At 40.0% G+C, this 20,750-nt stretch overlaps 1 protein-coding gene across 4 annotated transcripts in view; it reads left to right on the top strand.

Moving 5' to 3' along the window:
- The window catches only part of LOC132391140 (F-BAR and double SH3 domains protein 2-like), a 245,080-nt gene that overhangs the window by 78,414 nt on the left and 145,916 nt on the right, over positions 1–20,750 (top strand). For all 4 annotated transcript variants that reach the window (XM_059963959.1, XM_059963958.1, XM_059963961.1 and 1 more), the window contains one exon: positions 14,516–14,595. In XM_059963959.1, the coding sequence (XP_059819942.1) occupies positions 14,516–14,595 (80 nt within the window). Of the gene's footprint in view, positions 1–14,515; positions 14,596–20,750 lie in introns of those variants that run through there.

The following is a 20,750-nucleotide window of genomic DNA, read 5'->3' as shown; positions in this document are numbered from 1 at the left end:
CACAAAATAATAGCACAAGTCTCTTTGAATGGCATGGCCTGAAGATTGAAAATTGATAGTGCATGGTGCATGTTTATGTAAGACAATATAATATTACTAGCACTGTTATAATAAAAAAACAGTAATATAAATATGTGAGACAGCATAAAAGATAAAAAAGTGACCAGTGCAGGATGGGAGTGTGTCTGTTAGTTGAGGAGTTGGGGTGGGGCAGGAGAACATTCAGACAGGCTGTGTAGGTATGTGCTGGGTGGCAGCAGGGTATTGAGAAGTCTTATCAACCTTGGGGAAGAAACGGTTATACAGCTTGACAGCTCTGGTCCTTATGCTGTGTTATCTTTTGTCTGCGGACAGGAGGTCAAAGAGATTGTGGGAAGGCTGGGAGGGATCTTTGACAATGCTGGAGGCACTATGTATGTGGTGCTTCTAATATATGACCTGAATGGATAGATATCAGAATTAGATTTACAAATCAAAACAGTGTAAGGAAAATAACTAACAACTGTACCCATAGCAGTGTAATGTTTGGGGGGTTTATGCTGTGTTTAAGATTATAATCTTATCGTGAACATAACAGCTGAAAGCTTTCAATTATAGCAATACACACAAAATGCTGGAGGAACTCAGCAAGCCAGGCAGCATCTATGGAAAAGAATGAACAGTTGATGTTTTGGGCCAAGACCCTTGTGGACTGGAGGAAAAAAGGTGAGGTCAGAGTATGAAAGTGGGGATAGGTGATAGGTGAAACCAGAAGAGGGGGAGGAGTGAATTAAAGAGCTGGGAAGTCAATTAATGAAAGAGATACAGGGATGGAGAAGAGGGGAATCTGATAGAAGACAGAAGGCTGTGGAGGAAAGGGGAAGATCACCAGAGGGAGGTGATGAGCAGGTAAGGAGATAAGGTGAGAGGGGGAAATTGGAATGGGGAATGGTGAAGGTGGGGGGCAATTACTGGACATTCAAGAAATGGATGTTCATGCCATCCGATTAAAGGCTATGCAGACAGAATATAAGGTTTTGGCCCTCCAACCTGAGTATGGCCTTATTACAGCCGGAGAGGAGGCCATGGACTGGCATATGGGAATGGGATTACTTCCAGATTACTTGCTAAACTTCATCCTAGAACTACATTGTACCCAATACTTTTAACCGCAACATTACTTGTGACTTGGTAAATTAAGCTAATTTGAGATGAAAAGTTTAAAGTATGTTATTAATAGCATTCTGTTCATTCGTGGAATAATTCAAGTGCCTGAAATCAGCCAAACAAATATGGAAGATTGAGAAAATGTAAATTATACATCTACATGAAGTACAGTCGTAGGAAAGCGGCATCTATCATCAAAGATCCTCACCAGTCAGACCATGCTATTTTCTCGCTACTGCCACCAAATAGAAGGTACAAGTGCCTCAGAACTCGCCCCATCAGGTTCAAGAACCATTACTTACCCCTCAAACATCAGGCTTTTGAACAAAAGAGGATAACTGTATTCTATTGAGATAGTCCCAAAACCAATGATCTTAAGGACTCTTTATCTTGTTATTTCATGCTGTCATTGTTTGTTGCCCTTTATTTATAGATGTATTTTATCAATTGTCTTCTCTGCTCTTGCTTTTTCATTTATCCTGTTTACAGTTACTATTCTATAGATTTGCTGAGTATGCCTACAGGAAAAAGAATATCAGGGTTGTATGTAGTGACATGTATGTACACTGATAACAAATTTTACTTTGACCTTTGAACTTTAAATTACTGTAACCTGCAATTAGTTTAGAGTAAATTGTTTTTGAACCCAACCAAAATAAGAAGTAAGTTGTGTTTCTGCATTAGTGGCTGCTGTGACCATTTTGGTTTAAGTTCTTTTAAGTTAATTTAAATCCTGATTGTTTGCTGGGACTGATGAACTAAACATGAGATGGTTGTTTCTTAATTTTAAAAAATCTATTTCAGCTACTTCACCTCTTTAAAAACATTGATCTGTTATATGCTATAATCAAAGTTCAAAGTAAATATATTATTGAAGTACATATATATCACCATATGCAACCTTGAAATTCACTTTCTTGTGGGCATACACAGTAAGTACAAAGAAAAAAAAAGAAACAAGTAATAATAATAAATAAATAATTTCAAGAACCTGAAATAATGAGACTTTAAAGTGTGTCCATAGATTGTGGGAACATTTCAGTGATGGGGAGAGTGAAGTTATCCCCTCTTGTTCAAGAGCGTGAGTTTAGTAATAACTATTCTTAAACTTGGTGGTGTGGGTCCTGAGGCTCTTGTACCTCCCTGATGGCCCCAGTGATAAGAGTGCAAGGCCTGGTGGGGGTCTCTGATCATGAATGTGACAGGTTTCCATGTAGATGTGTTCAGTGGTGCAAAGGGCTTTACTTGTGATGGACTAGGCCATGTCCACTACTTTCTCTTGGCTTTTCCATTCAAAGGCATTGGTGTTTCCATACCAGGCTGTGATGCACCCAGTCAATATACTCTTCACCACACATCTCTAGAAGTTTGTCAAAGTTTTAGATGGAATGCTCAATCTTCGTAAACCTTTAAGAAAGTATAGGCATTGCCATGCTTTCTTTGTAACTCTGATAGATCATCTGAAAGGACAACACTGAGGAATTTAAAGTTGCTGACTTTCTCCACCTCTGATCATCTGATGACTGATTTCCTCTTCGTGAAGTCAATAATCAACTCCTTGGTCTTGCTGACATTAAGTAAGAGGTTGTTTTTGTGGCACTATGCACCCAGAGTTTCAATCTCCCTCCTATATGCTGATTCGTCCCCACTTTTGATTCAGCCAATGACAGTGATGTTGTCAGCAAACTTAAATATGGCATTAGAGCTGTGCTTAGTCACGCAATCATAAGTATAAAGTGAGTAGAGCTGGGGGCTAAGCTCTTAGCCTTGTGGTACATCAATCATTATTATGGAGGTTGTTGTTCCCAACCCAAACTGACTGGGGTCTGCAAGTGAGGAAACTGAGATTCCAGTTGCACAAGGAGGTATTTAGACCTAGGTCTTAGAGCTTATAGATTAGTTTTGAGGGGATGATAGCATTGAATGCTGAGCTATTGTCAGTAAAGAGCATCCAGATGTATGCATCTTCACTGTCTGGATATTCCAGGGTTGAGTGAAGAGCCAATGAAATAGCATCTGCTGTTGACTTGTTGTGAGGGTAGGCAATCGGAATGGATCCAAGTCACTTCTCAGGAGTTGATACTTTTCATAACCTACCTCTGAAAGCACTTCATCACAATGGATGTAAGTGCTACTGGACAATAGTCAATGAAGCAGGTTACTGGTATAATTGTAGCCTACTTGAAGCAGGTGGGTACCTCAGACTGCTGAAGTGAGAGATTAAAGATATCAGTGAGCACTTCAGCTAGGATGGATGCTCCTGAAGAATGCTCTTGCATCTGGTTGGAGAAGCTGCTGAATGACTTTGTGGGACACGCTTGTCTATGACTGTTTTTGTAAAGTCTTTGCCAATGGGTGTATTCGTTCAGATCCTCTGAGCCCTTGAACATAGCACAGTTCACTGACTCAAAGCATTCCTGTAGCAGTTCCTCTGCCTTCCTTGACCACCTCTTTGTTGTCCTTCTCTCTGGAATCTTCCTCTTTAGCCTCTGCCTCTGTGCAGGTAGAAAGAGGGCAGCCAGATGCTCAGATTTTCCAAAATACGACCAAGGATGGAACAGTAGGTGATCCTAATTATAGTGATTGTGTGTGTTTGGACTCCTTTTGCTGCATTTGATAGGACAAATGGGCAGAGATTTCTTTGAAAAAGCCTGATTGAAGTCCTTAACAATGATTAGAAAGATGCCACATAAGGCTGTTTCTTACGTTGTATATACAATAAAATTGTATTTTTACTGCTAAACCTGAAGTAGTCATTCATGGAGAAAACTAGCTTTTATTTGCAAAAATAATTGAGTTACAATATGAATTACATTTAAATTGAGAATACCAGTGTAAATTCAAGTGAAATTTCTTTCAAGGATAGTGATGGGAGGGGTGCTGCTAGGACGGTGAGTAAAGTTTTCAATCTATAAAGCAAATTGAAAACTTAGACGATAGGACATAGGAGCAGAATTTAGCCATTTGGTCCTTCGAGTCTACTCCACTATTCCATCATGGCTGATTTATTATCCCCCTCAGCCCCATTTCCCTGCCTTTTCCCCATGACTTTTGACACCTTGACTAATCAAGAACTCACCAACCTCCACTTTAAATATTCCCAATGACTTGGCCTCCACAAACTTTTGTAGCAATGAATTCTTCTGTTTCACTGCCTTCTGGCTAAAGAAATTTCTCCTCCACTCTATTTTAAATGGATGTCACTCTATTCTGAGGCTGTGCCCTCTGGATCTAGACTTCCCCACTATATAAAACATCCTTTCCACATCCACTTTACCTAGACCTTTTAATATTCAATAGGCTGCATTGAGATTCCCTCTTCATTCTCTAATCTCTACTTGGGTGAATTTTAAAATCTAGATGCTTTTGACTGGAACTAATACATAGGTTGAGCAGGAGGGTGAAAGGCATTTGACGTGGATTTGTTGTGTCTTTGCATGAGTGGAAGGAGTATATTTCTATAATGCTGCCAGGAACTGTAATTTCAGGGTCATTTCATAAAATCTTACCTCAGGGCTTTAAATTTGGTTAAACTATAGAATTTGGGGGTAATGTACTTGGTAAAAAAAAAATGTGCAGCAAATATTAGAATTACTGCCATTAGACTTCTGCTGGCCAATTTCTTCCAACCGTTTTTCCACATGTGGTATGGTCCCTATGTTTTCGTGCAGCCTTATCTCCATGGCAGTCAGATTATCTTTATTTCTATTTCTGTTCTATTTTCTTTGCCTTGTGTAGTCATGATCGTGCTTTTTTATTATTTTTGATCTTATCTACTGATTCACTCCTAAATTGGTAATTGGTTCTTTCCTGTCATAGTCTGAACCTTTTTCTGTTTTCATATGTTTCTTTCTAGCCTTGTCTGTACTTTGTTTATTGAATCTTTGTAAGTCTGATCCCAGGGAAGGAAGTTTCTGAAAAAATACTACTAGCACTTCAATCCAATAAAACATCCATGTTATAGGCAAACTAAGTTTGAAAGCACAAGATAGATGGAAAAATATTGTAGTTTGAGTTAAAATATGGACAGCAAACTTTTAAAAACTCAAGACTAGATTTACTAACAGTGTGGCTGAAGGTTTTAATGTTAAGTAAAATGTGGTCGAATCAGAGGACATTTGGTAGGGAAAGTTAACAGTCTTGGTAGTAAGGAGGGTACTTCCATGACTGAATTTATTTTCTGTGCCACAAAATTTAACCCTACCCTGTAATACTTTAATTTTGTTGAAATTATTTTAAGACCTTTTCACTTGTATTACAGCACATAGTTTGCAGTTCTCTTTTAAAAAATGGTCATTTAGCTTTTTGTGTTTTGTTCCACTAAGCTGTGTTTATATTCATATATTTGCCAGTAACATCTACAAGAGATAGGAAAACTGTAAGATTTATACAACTACATTGTCACTTATTATAAATTAAACTATTTTGTTTACTTGGTTATTTATCTCTTTAATGAAAATGACCTTAATAGTCACTGAACAGCATTGAACTGACTGGATAGCAAACCATCCTCAACAAAGCTTCTCATTGGGTTTGTTTTTCCACATGACTGATGAACAATCATCTCTTCCACATGGAGCCCTTCTCCTATTCCTGGGAAAATTGTGGGAAACACCATATTTGCATAATCGTCTTTAGTGCTATTGTGGGCGGGCTTTAGATGCCAGTGCAGTGTCACATTAAGCGTTGGAATGGCCACCTGTCCAGAACTAATGAACTTAGCCTTTGTGTAACATTATCTGTTTTCACAGCAGCTCTTGTGTACAATGAATAACTTCATTTAATATTAGAAAAACTATGATTCTGTTAATGTTTGTATAGTGTCTGAATACTTTCAGAATCAAATTTCTGTTTCTAGATGCCACGCGGCAACATCTTTCTCTGTTGCAATAAGTTTAAAAGTTGATCTTTGTGAACTCTTCCTGAGTATTAAATAGGAGCAGGCAAAGGAGTAAAAGGCTGCAATTTATCGTTTTCATAAAATTATCTATGTCTCTTGGAGAGGTTTCCCTATATTGTTTTAGACTTGCACCACATTATACAATAAAATTAAAAACTAGCTTATTGAATAGTTTGCCTGGTACTGAAGTTTTAATGTAGATTGATTTCTCATCGAAGTTGCTGCCACTAAGGGTCCAGAATGTTTGCTAAATTTACCTGTCTAGGGTCAGGCATAGCACCTATTGAACACCAATATCTTGATTTTGGTTTTATTGAAATATAATTTCTACATTTATTAACTTTACACAACAGCTTTAATTAAAGAGCACATTTGATAACCTGGCTACTTCATTCAAATCTAGATATGTATTTAGTAAAAGGAATGATACAGAAAAAATTGTATAATTAGAAGTGTTTAAAAACTAGGTTGAGAAGTATTTTTTAAGTCTGGGAAGGAAACTAAAGCTGTATAGGAATTAAGTAACATGATCCCAGAGAAAGAGTCTAAAATAGCTGAAAGGTTTGCTAGAAGGAATGAGCTACCAGACCAAAAGGTACAGGAGAAACTGGAGGTAAGCCAGGGATGCATATGTGCTTCTTGTTTTGTTTTCTTTATTTCACCCTCTACTGTTTGACATCCAAGTTTCTTAGGACTTGTTAGCCTTTTTTTCATCTTGTTAAGTACTCATTGGCTCTCAACTTCCACTGTTTCACTTTTGAATGACTGTCTTATCAGGCTTGTAGTCTTACCTGCAAGTATGTGCTCCCAATCTACATTTGCCAGTTCCTGTTTTGCGATGTTGAAATTAGTATGCCCCTAATTGCAGATCCATTCATATCCATTTCAATAACTATCTTGAAAGTTAGTTATCATCACTCTCTCCAAAATGCTCACCCACTGACACTGCAGCCAGTTGGCCAACTGTATTTCCTAAGATTAAGCATTTTCTGTGGTAGGACCATCTTCATACAGGCACAATAATAGATCAATCACCAATTCCAGTAATGATCTGTTAAACTTTCTCTGAACTGCTTTCAATATGTGAACATCTAGCTTTTAATAAGGACCTCAATACTGTCCATTTGTGATGCCTTCCTCTTCTGTACATTTCTATTTTACTTTGACCAGTCATTTTTGTCTTTTCTTTAAGTTGCAGAGAGGGTAAAGGAGGGATGGTGAGGCCAGAATTGCTTTTGTAGTGTTCACAAAGCCATGTGGTTGATCAATTATTGAAGGCAGTTGAAGGTAAAATAAACAGGAGAGCATCTAAAAGCTGTGAGCTGCAGAGAACTAAAATAGAGGGGACAGTTAGAAATGCTGAAGACCATATTCTTGCTGTGAAAACAGAAGAGCCAAGTTGATATAGCAGATGAATAATTCTACAGTAGAATTAACTTATTTCTGACAGACATGAAAAACTGTATCTGAAATTCTTGAATTCAATATTGAGTCCCAAAGGCTACAACATTCCCAGATGGGAGGTGAGACATGATTCTTCAAGCTTGCATTGCATCTCATTGGAACAGTTTCCAATAAAAGGGAGATATCAGATGTCTTGGTGGGCTTAAAGGTCGATAGATAGATGGTCAGGACATGAGCTGTATTGCAGGCAAAGGAGGAAAATAGGTTCTGATGTTTTTAAGTCTTTGCTTGTCATATATGTACAATGTCCTGTGTATGTTACTCGTTGGTGCCAGTTTGAAGATGTACCAGTACAGTACGCATGCGTAGTGAGCGGAGTGGATTTTCGAGTTTCGGGAGACGTGATAGTGAGGGGTTTAAGTTCGGTGAAGGGTATTGGGCAGGTAGAATTGGTAGCTAGATGGTGTGGTAAAGAGGTAGACCTGGGGTGTCCGAGACAGTGGGTTCGCAGGTGACAAGGGAGCCCAGTGGGGCAGAAGGGGTATGGAGATCTCAGAGGATTAGGCGCCCCCCGGAGCGGTTGACATATGTGGTACCGGGAGAACCGAGTGTGATTTCTACTGCTCTGGGTAGTTATGCCACTGCTTTCTGCACCTGGGTTGGGTTTTGTGTGTTGCAAGAAGCTTTGGGGAACTCTAGTAATGCCATGAGGGCATGACATTTGCTGGTGGGGAGAGAATGTACAATGTCCTGTGTATGTTACTCAAAATGGCCTCTTTGGTTTGTTACAAGTAGGAATGCTTCTTTGTCGGATAAGTGTTTCTCTCACCGTTGTTTCACTTTAGAATGGCTGATATGGTAATTGTATTCATTTGTTAATCAAGGGGGAATGTTATTGTGTCTTGTGATGCTGGGAACTTGGGGGAGGGGTTTTCGCGGGTTTTTTTGGTGGGAGGAGAGTGCGGGAGGAAGACATTGAGGAAGGTGGACGTGCACTGCACTGCTCGGAAGACCCCCGGGCATGGTCCTAGGTGCGAAGACGTGGAGGTCGGAGGCAAGCGACGAGGGGTCGAATGGTTCGTTGATTGAGCTCCAACGAGTGCACTAAACAGACTGAACTTTGATAAGTTGGCGCCTTTTGTTTTTTTCCTGGTATATGTATATATATTGTATTGCCTACTACTCTTTTAATTTTAGTAAACTCTTTAAAGTGTATGTCATAACGGTATTTGTTGTGGGTTTGATACTGTTGGCGGGCGCAAGGCATAAAACTCGATTCTCACAGCACCTGTGTGTACGGGAGGTGGGTTGGTGAGTGGCTGGATCTCCTTATTCCCCTAGACATATACCAGCCTGTTGGGTAAGTGTTACATATAGGTAAGGAGCAAGATGACTGGAGGATAATAAACATACATACACACACACCCCCACCAAGTCAGGTAGCATCTGTGGAAAGAGAAGCAATTCATAAATTCAGTATCTAGCCTTTATCTTCATTGAGGTTGTTGGACCTGATTGTTAACTTTGTTTCCACAGATTCTACCTGAATATTTCTGGCATTTTCATCTCTTGTGTTGGTGATATGGACATACTTGAAAAAGTTCCAAGAGATGGGATTTGTCTACAAATGGACAGGCAGAGATTATTCAAAGACGTTCACCATGACTTTTGAGGAGAGATCTAGAATAGTTAGATTTTTTTTTATTTGTAATGGTGACAATGCGAATTAATGAAGATAACATGAGTGATATTACCAGTAAAGCCTTTTGAGAAGATCTTTTTGGGATCCAGAGGAAGTTGGCAAATTGGATGCAAAATTGGCTTGGTAGTGAGAAGGAAAAGTTGATGGTGGAGGGTTGTTTTTGTGATCGGCAATTTGTGACCACTCATATACCACAGGAACTAGTGTTGGGATTCTTGCTTTATGTTAGATGCATTATTAATATGGATGTGAATGTAATCTGTGTAGCTGATTGCAAAATTGATGGCATTATTGATAGTGAGCAGTATGTGCTTTTATATATAATTTTATAGTGCGTTGAAAAAGTATTCAACTCTTAATCATTTTCTAGATCTAAAATATATTGAAGTAGGATTTTTGAGCTAATCTACAAAACATTATGCATTATCTCAAATCAAAAGAAAAATTCCCAAAACCTGTCTAATTTACTAAGAATTAAAAACCACAATTGTGAGGCTGATGAAGTATTCATCCCCTTTGTTAACTTTTCTCAAGTGCAAAATGTGTATCACCTCACCAACTCAGCCAATTTGATATAGGAAATTGGAGGATCACCTGTTTTCAATGAATTCATAAAAATAAATACCCGCTCTGTCTGTAGGGCCCAATAGTATGGTAGATTTTCAACAGACTAAACCAAAATAGAGACAAAAGAGCATTCAAAAGATGTCAGGGAAATGATAATAGGGAAACATAAATCTGGGAAAGGGTACACAGAGCTCAGTGCAGTGCATTATGAAAAGGTGGAAAACATTATGAAACCACAGCTAGACCGCCTAGGTCAGGCTACCCCTCTATACACTGTCACCAGAGAAGAATGGCATTTTTAAGAGAGGCAGTATGACACGAACAGTCACTCTGCATGAGCTGCAACTGGAGATGAAATTCATGTCTCCACAATCTCTAAGGCCTTGCACAAAAAAAAATGGACGAGAGGCAAGGAAGAAACGCTGGCTAAAAAAAAACATCCATGTCTGTAAAGACTTTGCAAAGCATTGCTTAGAAGATGCTGTAAAGATGTGGAAGAATGTCTTGTGGTCAGATGACTTCAAGCTAAGTGGTACGTGTGACATAAATCTAATACTGCGTATTAGTCAAGTAATACCATCCCTACTGTAAAGTATGGTGGAGGTAGTATCATACTATGGGGATGTTTTTCAGCAGTAGGGGCTATAAATCTGGTCAGGATTAATGGGAATATGAATGCTGTTAAATGCAGAGATTTTAGATTAAAAACCTGCTAGCCTTTGCCAGAAAACTTAAACTGGGGAGGAAGTTCATTTTGCAGGACAATAATCCTAGACACACTGCCAAAGCAAACGTGGACTGGCTTCAAATGAAGGAAATTGATGGCCTTGAGTGGTCCAGTCAGAGCCCTGACCTTAATCTATCAAACATCTCTGACAAGATCTCAGGATTACTGTCCACCACTGCTCCCCAACTAACTTGAACAACTTGAGCAATTTTGCAAGAAGGAATGTGCAAGTCTTGCTCCATCATGTTGTGCAAAGCTAACAGAGACTTAACCAAGAAGACTACTGGCTGTAATTGCTGCAAGAGGTGGTTCAACTAAGGACTGAGGAAAGAGAGAGGAATATTTTTGAACTGCTGACATTTCAGTTTTTGAAATTATAATTCTTCATGCTTTACAATTTTTTCTGGTTTGAGCTCTACTGTAAAAAAAAAGTCATGTGATTCACAAATAAAAATTCTCAGTTAAATTTATCAGAATCTCTAGTTGTAATACTCATTTATGAGACCAAAGGGTTGGGGGCTGAACACTTTTGCAAGCCACTGTATATATTTCTTGTTGTAAATTATAGTATTTTTTTATCTATTGCACAGTATTGCAGCCACAAAAAAAAATTTCATGACATATTGTATGTCAATGACAGTAAACCTGATAATAATTTTGATTCTAAGTTACTGAGATGAACAGAACAATAACATGGAATTTAATCTTGATAAGTATGTAATGATGCATTTTGTGAGGACCCAGAAGGTTAGAGCATAGACAATGAATGGTGGGGCCCTAAGGTGCACTGAGCAATTAGCGGGACCTTGGTGCACAAGTCTAAAGATCCCTGAAGGTACCAGCGCAGGTGGATAAGATTGTGAAACAGGCATATAAGATGAGCTATTAACTGGGCTTAGAATGCATGAGCAAGGAAGTTGTGGTACACTTTTATAACATATTGTTTAGACCAGGGCTGGAATACTGCTTACTTATTGACACACTATAGGAGTCACAGTTAAGTAGACTATGGTCATTGGAAGAAAGCAGAAATATAAAGTAGGTACTTAACAAGAGGCTGGATCAAATATTGATTCTATTATTGCATTAATGCTATTATTGCTTCTTGAGTGCCTGCATTAGCTTTAGTATGGCATATTACATTGTGCACATTGAGTAAATTCTATTTGGCTTTTTATATTCAAAATAATTTACTTAGCGCTGAATTTGATGAAAAGTTCTGGGCCATTCCTGCTGCTTTGCTGGTTTGGCAAAATGCATTTATAATTTTGTAAATAGTGTGGGGCATTTATATTCTATAATTTTTTTCCATTATTGCTTGGTGCATTATTATATTTTGAAGTTGTAACATTGCCACTTTTAGCATTAATCTTTTAAAAACTGTCTTTGACTTGGAGGTTTATATATTGTTTTAGAGTCTGCTACCTCATAGTAATTTCTTTTTATGTACATAGCAAGAAGGTGTTTTGCTGAATATAAAGGTTTTTTGTGTGCACATTTTATATTAAATTTAGTAAAGGGCTCAATGAGTCAAATTCAAGCAAGATATCTGGCCGCTGTTAATTAGTCAGAGTCTGTATATGAAAACCGGCAAGTACAAATAGTTCAATTGAATCAATTATGATGGAAAAACTGCCTGAATGTAATGTTTTATCATCCACTTGGTTTGCATTGTCCCCTCTTTTTTGCATTGTTTTCATAATCCATTTTATTCCCAGCCTTTTCATTCTGAAGATGTGATCTCTTATCAGAATCAGGTTTATTATCACAGACGTATGTTTTGTGACAGCAGTAAGACATAAAAATTACTGTTACAAAAATAAATGTTACCTTTATTTGTTGTATGTACATCGAAACATACAGTGAAATGCATCCAACATTGAAATAGTGCAAAAGATGAATAGCAAAATAGTGTTGAAATGTTCAAAAATCTGAATATGCGGGAAGAAGCTGTTCCCTGATCATTGAGTACAAGTCATTCCTCACCATCCTGTCTCTGCTCCCTGATGAGAGTAATGAGAAGAAAGCATGTCCAGGGTGGTGATAGATGCCACTACCTGAGCCCTTGGTAGTGTGGAGGGTTGTGCCTGTGATGGAACTGGCTAAATCTACAATCCTCTTACAGACTCTTGTGATCCTGTGCATTGGAACTTACATGCTAGTCGATGGTGTAACTAGTCAGAATGCTCTCTTCTGTACATCTGTAGAAATTTGCAAGAGCCTTGGGTGACATACCAAATCTCCTCAAACTCCTTATGAAGTAGAGCTCCTGGTGTGCTGGCTTTGCAATTGCATCAATGTGTTGGGCTAGGATTGATCCTCTGAGATGTTGATATACAGGAACTGGAAGGTGTTCATTCTCAAACAAGAGAAAATCTGCAGATGCTGGAAATTCAAGCAACACACACAAAATGCTGAAGGAACTCAGCAGGCCAGGCAGCATCTATGGAAAAGAGTACATCCAACCTTTCGGCCTGAGACCCTTCAGCAGGACTGGTGAAAAAAAAGATGAAGGGTGGAGTTAAAAGATGGGTGGAGAAGAGGGAGAAACACAAGGTGATGGGTGAAACCGGGTGAGGGAGGAATGAAGTAAAAAGCTGGAAAGCTGATTGGTGAAAAAGGAGGAGTCTGATAGGAGACGACAGAAGGTCATGGTAGAAAGAAAAGTGGGAGGAGCACCAGAGGGATGCAATGGGTAGGCAATGAGATAAGGTGAGAGAGGAAAAAGGAGATGGGGAGTGGTGAAAGGTGGGGGGAGGGCATTACCGGAAGTTCAAGAAATCGATGTTAATGCTGCCAGGTTGGAGGCTAGTCAGATGGAAAATAAGGTGTTGTTTCTGAGTGTGGCCTTGTCATGACTGTGTGGGAGGCCATGGATAGACATACTGGAATGGGAAGTGGAATTAAAAGTGGGAGATCCTGCTTCTGGTGGATGGAGATCTTCATTCTATCCACTGCTGACTCAATGAGGGCAGTGTGTTCTGCTAACTTCCCCTTCTTGAAGGCCACTATCAGTTTTATTGATGTTGAGTACAAGGTCAATATTGTGGCACCGCTCAACCAGCCGATCCAACCCTCACTTATTTATGCCACCTTCAACAACAGTGGTGTCATCTGCAAATTTATGGATGGCATTTGAGCTGTGCCTAACCACAGTCATGAGTAGAGAGAGTGAGCAGTTTGCTAACTTATAGTGCACCTGTGTTGACTGTCAGCAAAGAAGAGATGTTATTATTGATCCACACTGACTGGTGTGGTTAGGAAGGCGAGGATTCAGTTGCAGAGAGAGGTACAAACACCCAGGTTTTGATTAGTAGTGAGGAGATTATGGTGTTGCATACTGAACTTTAATTGATGTACAGCAGTCTATTATATATCTTGTCTACATGCTGCAAACTTGAGTGGAAAGCCTGTGGGATGACATCCGCTGTAGACCTGCTCTGGTGATAGATGAATTGCAATGGGTCCAGTCCTTCCTTAAGCACAAATTAATTCTGGCCATGACCAACCTCTCAAAGCACTTCATTGCAATAGGTGTGAACGCTACTTGGTGATAGTCTTTGAGGCAGCTCACCCTGCTTTTTTTTAAGACAGCAGTATAAATGCTGCCCTTTTGAAGCATACATACTGTACATTTTACATTTATTCTGTGTACATTATTTATATTCTATGATGTCTTATGTGCATGAATGGAATTTTTACATTTCTATTAAAGTTTGTAGTTTTGAACTATTTTCTGTTTAATCACACTAGGATAAACCTTAAAAGTTAAGTATATGGATATTGTGTTGCATGTTTAATTTCATTTCATTTTAGTTCATAAAAATGCACAAATACATGTTGATTCTGCAAATTATTTCATTTGAAGTGCAATGAAGTGAGGACAGGAAGACATAGAATATGAATGTAATACATACAGGTTAGTAGTACTCTGCTATAGAGTTAAAATGTTAACTAGCTTAAATGTGCTTTAAGCATTTCATTTAATGTTAGGTACTGTGGTTTTTGATAAACTATGCTGTTTATAAGCAATATTTTTACAAACACAAATTATTTTTATGATTTTTAGGCTCTGCAGAAACTGACCACCCAGTACCTCAAGAAGGATTGGATTGGATTAAAGATTGATGAAAGAAGTGAACAGAACAGGTAAAAGTTATTAAAATGGTCATTTAGTCCAAGTGGCATATATGTTTTTAACTCTACTCCTCATCCAGTCCTGCTGAAAGGTCTCGACCTGAAACATTGACTGTTTACTCTTTTCTGTAGGTGCTGCCTCCAGCATTTTGTGTGTGTGGCTTGGACTTCCAGCATCTGCAAATTTTCTCCTGTTTTTGTTTGGCATATATTACATGGCTTTTTATGGATGTGTGCATTCTTTAACTGTTTTTGTCAAAAAAAAATCTGAAATGTAGAAATAATTCTCTGCATTTTAATTCTCTGATCATTTTAACTGAAGTTTATTACTGGAGAGTTTGCATTTCTATTTAGCACACATACTCTTCATACACTTGATTTAAATGAAATTCAGTGTTTGTACTATGCAATAGTGGTTAAATTTAATTTGATTTGCTATGATAAGGAAAAGGTACAAAGTGGAGAAGCAGGTAGAGTTGAAGACTTGGACACGTTAGGAGAATGGGCAAAGGAGTGGCAAATGGAATATTGTGCATCAAAGTGTATGCTCATGCTTTTGTAGAAGAAATAAAGACACAGAGTATTTTCTAAACCTGGATAAAAGTTAAAAGTCAGATGTGCAAAGGGACTTGGGAGTTCTTGTGCAATTGCAGTTTGAGTTGGTGATAAGGAAGGCAAATGCAATGTTAACATTCATTTCGAGAAGACTAGAATTAAGAGCAAGGCTGTAATGCTGAGGCTTTATAATGTATTTGTTGGGCTGCATATGGCCTATTGGATATTGAAAGGCCTAGATCAAGTGGATATGGAAAGTATGTTACCTATAGTGGATGAGTCTAGGACCAGAGGGCACAGCCTGAGAATAGAGGAACATCCATTTAAAACAGATGAGAAGGAACTTATTTAGCTAGAGAGTGGTGAAGCTGTGGAATTCATTACCACAGATGGCTGTGAAGGCTAAGACATTAAGTATATTTAAAGTGAAGATTGATAGATTCTTGGTTAGTCATGACATAAAAGTTACTGGGAGAAGGCCAGAGAATAGAGTTGAGAGGGATAATGTATCAGCTGTGATGGAATGGCTGAGCAGACTAAGTGAGCTGAGAGGCCTAATTCTGCTCCTATGTCTTATAGTCTTTATAGTCATTTTCCTTGACAGGTTGCATAATCCAAATGAGTTATTCATTTATCATGTTTGGTTATTTCTGGCATGATGTCCTATTCCACCTACGACTGTATGACTATCATGAATGCTGTTAAGGTACAGTGGATTATAGTTAATAGAGATACACCGGCACCAGTACATTTTGACCATATTGAACAGCTGCCCCTATTAGCTGGTTTCATGGAAATAGTTTTAAAAGTTCAATGTAAGTTTATTATCAAACTACATTTATGTCACCATGTACAACCTGAGATTCCTTTTCTTGTGGGCAATCACAGTAAGTACAAGAAACACAATAGAATCAATGAAAAACTACACCTAGCAGGGTGAACATCCACCAATGGTGCTGCCAACTCTCTTTCCCCCTCTGATCCGAGCTCTAATTCTTGCCGTGTTTTCACCCTTCCTTTGACCTCCCCCCCCCCCCCCCAAGGCAGACCGTTCTGTCCTCAGCAAGGGCCTTACCGTTATCCCCTTTCACCCCCATTCACCTGTACCTCAGTGAGCTCTGCTCTCGCCATGATGTTGAACTCTTCCATTGAATTCATCTTGAGCCCACTTCTCTGGCCAGCATTCCACATGCTTCAGTAATGACCCCTTTTCCTGTCTCCAACCCTCCTCCACATCTTGCACACCCCACTCCGGATCTTCTCATGTCGAATTACCAATGAGACATTAACCAATTCAACTTCAGCAATCCTCTCTCCTCTTTGAAGCTTACCCCTCTGAACGCCATTGCCCTCCATTCTACATCAATCCCAACCTTACGATCAAACCCTTAGACAAAGGCAGTGCTGTTGTAGTATGGCAAACTAACCTCTAACTTTCAACTCTGACACCACCTCATAACTACCCCTTGAAGCGGACCCTGCTGTGGACCATCAGATAACTCTCTCCGACACCATCCCTGATCTCATCAACTCCTGGAAAACTCTCTCGCATTGCTACCAAACTCATAGTTCTTTTACCCCACACTGCTCACTTCTACCCAAGATCTCTTTGCTAACTTTCCATTCCCTGCCCATGACGCCACATTTTCACCCTGGATGTCCAGTCCCTCTATAATTCTATCTCCTGTCAAGAAGGCCTTAAAACTCTCCACTTCTTTCTCCATAAAAGAACTAACCTGATCTCCTCTACCACCACCCTCCTCTGTCTGGTAGAACTGACCCTCTCCCTCAACAATACCTCCTTTGGCTCCTCCCACTAGTCTAGACTTGGGGGTAGCCATGGGCATCTGCATTGGCCCCAGCTAAGTCTGCCTTTCTAATGGGTATGCAGAAAAGTCCATGTTTCAAACCTTACCCAGTAATGCTTGCCAACTCTTTCTCAATTATATAAATGCCTTATTGGTGTTGCTTCATGCACCAGTGCTGAGCTTGTCAATTTCATCAGCTTTGCCTTCAGCTTCCACCCTGTCTTTAAATTCACTTGGTCCATTTCTCAGATTTCTCTACATTCTTGATCTCTTGGTCTCCATCTCTGGAGACAAACTGTCGACTGACACCTTTTACAAATCTACCGATTCCTGTGGTTATCTTGACTATACTTACCCAGTCTCCTGTACAAGTGCAGTTCCGTTTCCTCAGTTCCTTTGTTTCTGCAGCCTCTTGTTCCCAGGATGCAGCTTTCCCTTCCTCTCCATCAGAGATGCCCTCCTTCGTAGAATGGGCCTCCTTCCATTGCCCAGTATTGATGCTGTCCTCATCCAGATCTCCTCCATTTCTTGAACATCTGAGCTCACCCTATCTTCACACCGCTTTAACAGTGATAGAATTCCACTTATCCTTACTTATCACAAATGAACTTCCACATCCAACACATTCTCCTCAACTTTCACCATCTCCAAAGGGATCCTACTACCAAGCACGTCTTTACCCCCCCCCCCCCCCCCCCCGTCCTTCCACTTTTACAGGGACAGCTTCCTCCATGATTCCCTTGTCCATTTCTTCTTCCCCTCTAATCTCCCTCCGGACACTTATCCCTGCAAACAGCTAAAGTGCTGTACCTGACCGTTCACCTTCTCCCTCACCTCTAACAGTCCTTCCAGGTGAGGCAACATTTCCCCTGCAAATTTACTGGGGTTATCTGTTGCGTCCACTGCTCCCAATGGGGCCTCCTCTGCATTGGTGAGACCCATCATAAATTAGGAGACTGCTTCATCAAGCATTGCCACTCCATCTGCCAAAAGCTGAACTTCCCAGTGACTAAATGTCTTAATTCCAATTTCCATTCCCATTCCCATTCCCATTCCGACATGTTGGTCCATGGCTTCCTCTTGTGCCACGATGAGGCCACTTCAGGGTGGAGATGCAACTTATATTTCAAAGCGCAAACACGGGGAAATCTGCAGATGCTGGAAATTCAAGCAACACACACAAAATGCTGGTGGAACGCAGCAGGCCAGGTAGCATCTATAGGGAGAAGTACGGTCTACATTTCGGGCTGAGTCCCTTCGTCAGGACTAACTGAAATAAAAGATAGTAAGAGATTTGAGAGGGTGAGGGGGAAATCCGAAATGAACAGAGAAGATGGGAGGGGGAGGGGTGAAGCTAAGAGCTGGAAAGGTGATTGGCAAAAGGGATACAGAGCTGGAGAAGGGAAAGGATCATGGGATGGGAGGCCTAGGGAGAAAGAAAGGGGGAGGGGAGAACCAGAGGGAGATGGAAACCAGGCAAGGAATGATTGTGAGAGGGGCAGAGAGAGAAAAAAGAGAGGGGAAGGGGGGGGATAAATAAATAAATAAGGGATGGGGTAAGAAGGGGAGGAGAGGCATTAACGGAAGCTAGAGAAATCAGTGTTTATGCCATCAGGTTAGAGGCCATCCAGAAAGAATATAAGGTGGTGTTCCTCCAACCTGAGTGTGACTTCATCTTGACAGTCAAGGAGGCCATGGATAGACATATCAGAATGGGAATGCGACGTGGAATTAAAATGTGTGGCCCTGGGAGATCCTGTTTTCTCTGGCGGACAGAGCGTAGGTGTTCAGCGTAACGGTTGGCGGAACAATACCTTATATTCCGTCTGGGCAGCTTCCAACCTGATAGCATGAACATTGATTTCTCTAACTTCCGTTAATGCTCCTCCTACCCTTCTTACCCCAACCCTTATTTATTTATTCCCCCCTTTTTTCTCTCTCTCTCTGTTCTCTCTCTGCCCCTCTCACAATCACTCCTTGCCTGTTCTCCATCTCCCTCTGGTGCTCCCCTCCCCCTTTCTTTGTCACTAGGCCTCCTGTCCCATGATCCTCTCCTTTCTCCAGCTCTATCCTTTTGCCAATCAACTTCCCAGCTCTTAACTTCATCCTCCCCCTCCTGTCTTCTCCTATCATTTTGGATTTCCCCTTCCCACTCCCACTTTCAAATCTCTTACTATCTTTTCTTTCAGTTAATCCTAACGAAGGGTCTCGGCCTGAAACACCGACTGTACTACTTCATATAGGTGCTGCCTGGCCTACTGCATTCCACAAGCATTTTGTGTGTGTTACACCTTATATTTCGTCTGGGTGGCCTCCAAACTGATGCCAAGAATATCATTTTCTCCTTTCGGTTAAAAAATGTTTTCCCTCCCCCTTCCCTCTTCCTCTGTTCCCAACTCTGGTCTCTTGCCTCATCTCACTTGCTTATCACCTCCACTGGCTCCCCGTCTGCCTTCTCTTTCCTCCTATGGTCCACTCTCTTCTCTTACATCCCTTCCTCTCCAGCCATTTACCTTTCCTAACCACCTGGCTTCACATATCACCTAGTTATTAACCTTCTCTCTCCCCCCCCCCCCCCGCGCCTTTTTATTCTGTCTCCCTTTTCCCCTTTCCAGTTGTGAAGAAGGGTTTTGACACAAAATGTTGACTGTTTATTTTTTTTCTATAGATGCTGCTTGTCCTCCTGAGTTCCTCCAGCATTTTGTGTGTTTGTTTTGGATTTCCAGTATCTGCCGAATTTCTCCTGTTTCAAATTGTCTTTCTGCTATTTCTCACCAAATATCAGTTGACACGAACACACACAACTGATGCTTTTTAAAAACTGTTTACTCTAAGTACAGTGTAGTGTCTGACGACCTCACAAGTGCACGCAACTGACACTAGTTAAAAACTGTTTAGTCTCCAGCATTGTGTCCCAAATAAACAATGGGAATTCTAACTATTTCCTTGATTAGTTTTTGTTCTTTAATAGTTGTCCCAAATAAACAACTGGCCCAATTAACCAGAATCCTCTATTATGTTTTTGAGTTAATCATGCTCTGTTGTTTCACATAAAGCTTTGGTCAACAGTGTGTGTAGAGGCTATGACTATTTTATTTGAAAAGCTGAGATAGAGTTGACATGGAGAGGATATTTCCAATAGGGGAGTTTCTAGGATCAGAGGGCACAACCTCAGAATAGAAGGACATGCCTTTAAAATAGAGTTGACAAGGTATTCCTTTAATCAGATATTGGTGAATCTGTGGAATTCTTTGCCACAGGCAACTATGGAAGCCAAGTCATCAGTGTATTTAAAGTGAATGTCAATAGGTTCTTGATTAATAAGGGTGTCAAGGTTTACAGTACATGGAGAAAGCAGGAAAATGGTGTTGAGAGGGAAAATTAGCCAAGATCAGATTAAATGGGTTTGAATGATCTAATTCTTCTTTGTCTTATGGTTAGTATCCTGGAATTTTTTTAGATAAGGAATTGAGTTGTAACCCATCAGCTGCATGCCTACAGCTGACTTCCCACACAGGATATGATATTGCTCACTTTCAAGTTTATGTGAGCGTATTCCAATGTTTGAAGAAAGCTTTCTAAATTTTCCTTTGATTTTCTTTTTATTAGTTTTTGCAATCTTGTCCTCATGTTACCATCTTTCTGATCAGTGGAAATATTCACCTTCATTCTCCATCTCCTCCTCCATATGTCTTTGGAATCTTGAACCCATAAATGATCCAGAACTTTATCCCATCCAACAACACCTTATATGCTTTGACCTGTATAATTTTGCTCAGTAATCTGCAAAATTCATTCATATAT

Source organism: Hypanus sabinus, chromosome 3 (assembly GCF_030144855.1).
Source record: "Hypanus sabinus isolate sHypSab1 chromosome 3, sHypSab1.hap1, whole genome shotgun sequence".
In the NCBI taxonomy this organism is placed as follows: domain Eukaryota; kingdom Metazoa; phylum Chordata; class Chondrichthyes; order Myliobatiformes; family Dasyatidae; genus Hypanus; species Hypanus sabinus.
This window is presented reverse-complemented; position numbering and strand designations above follow the sequence as displayed.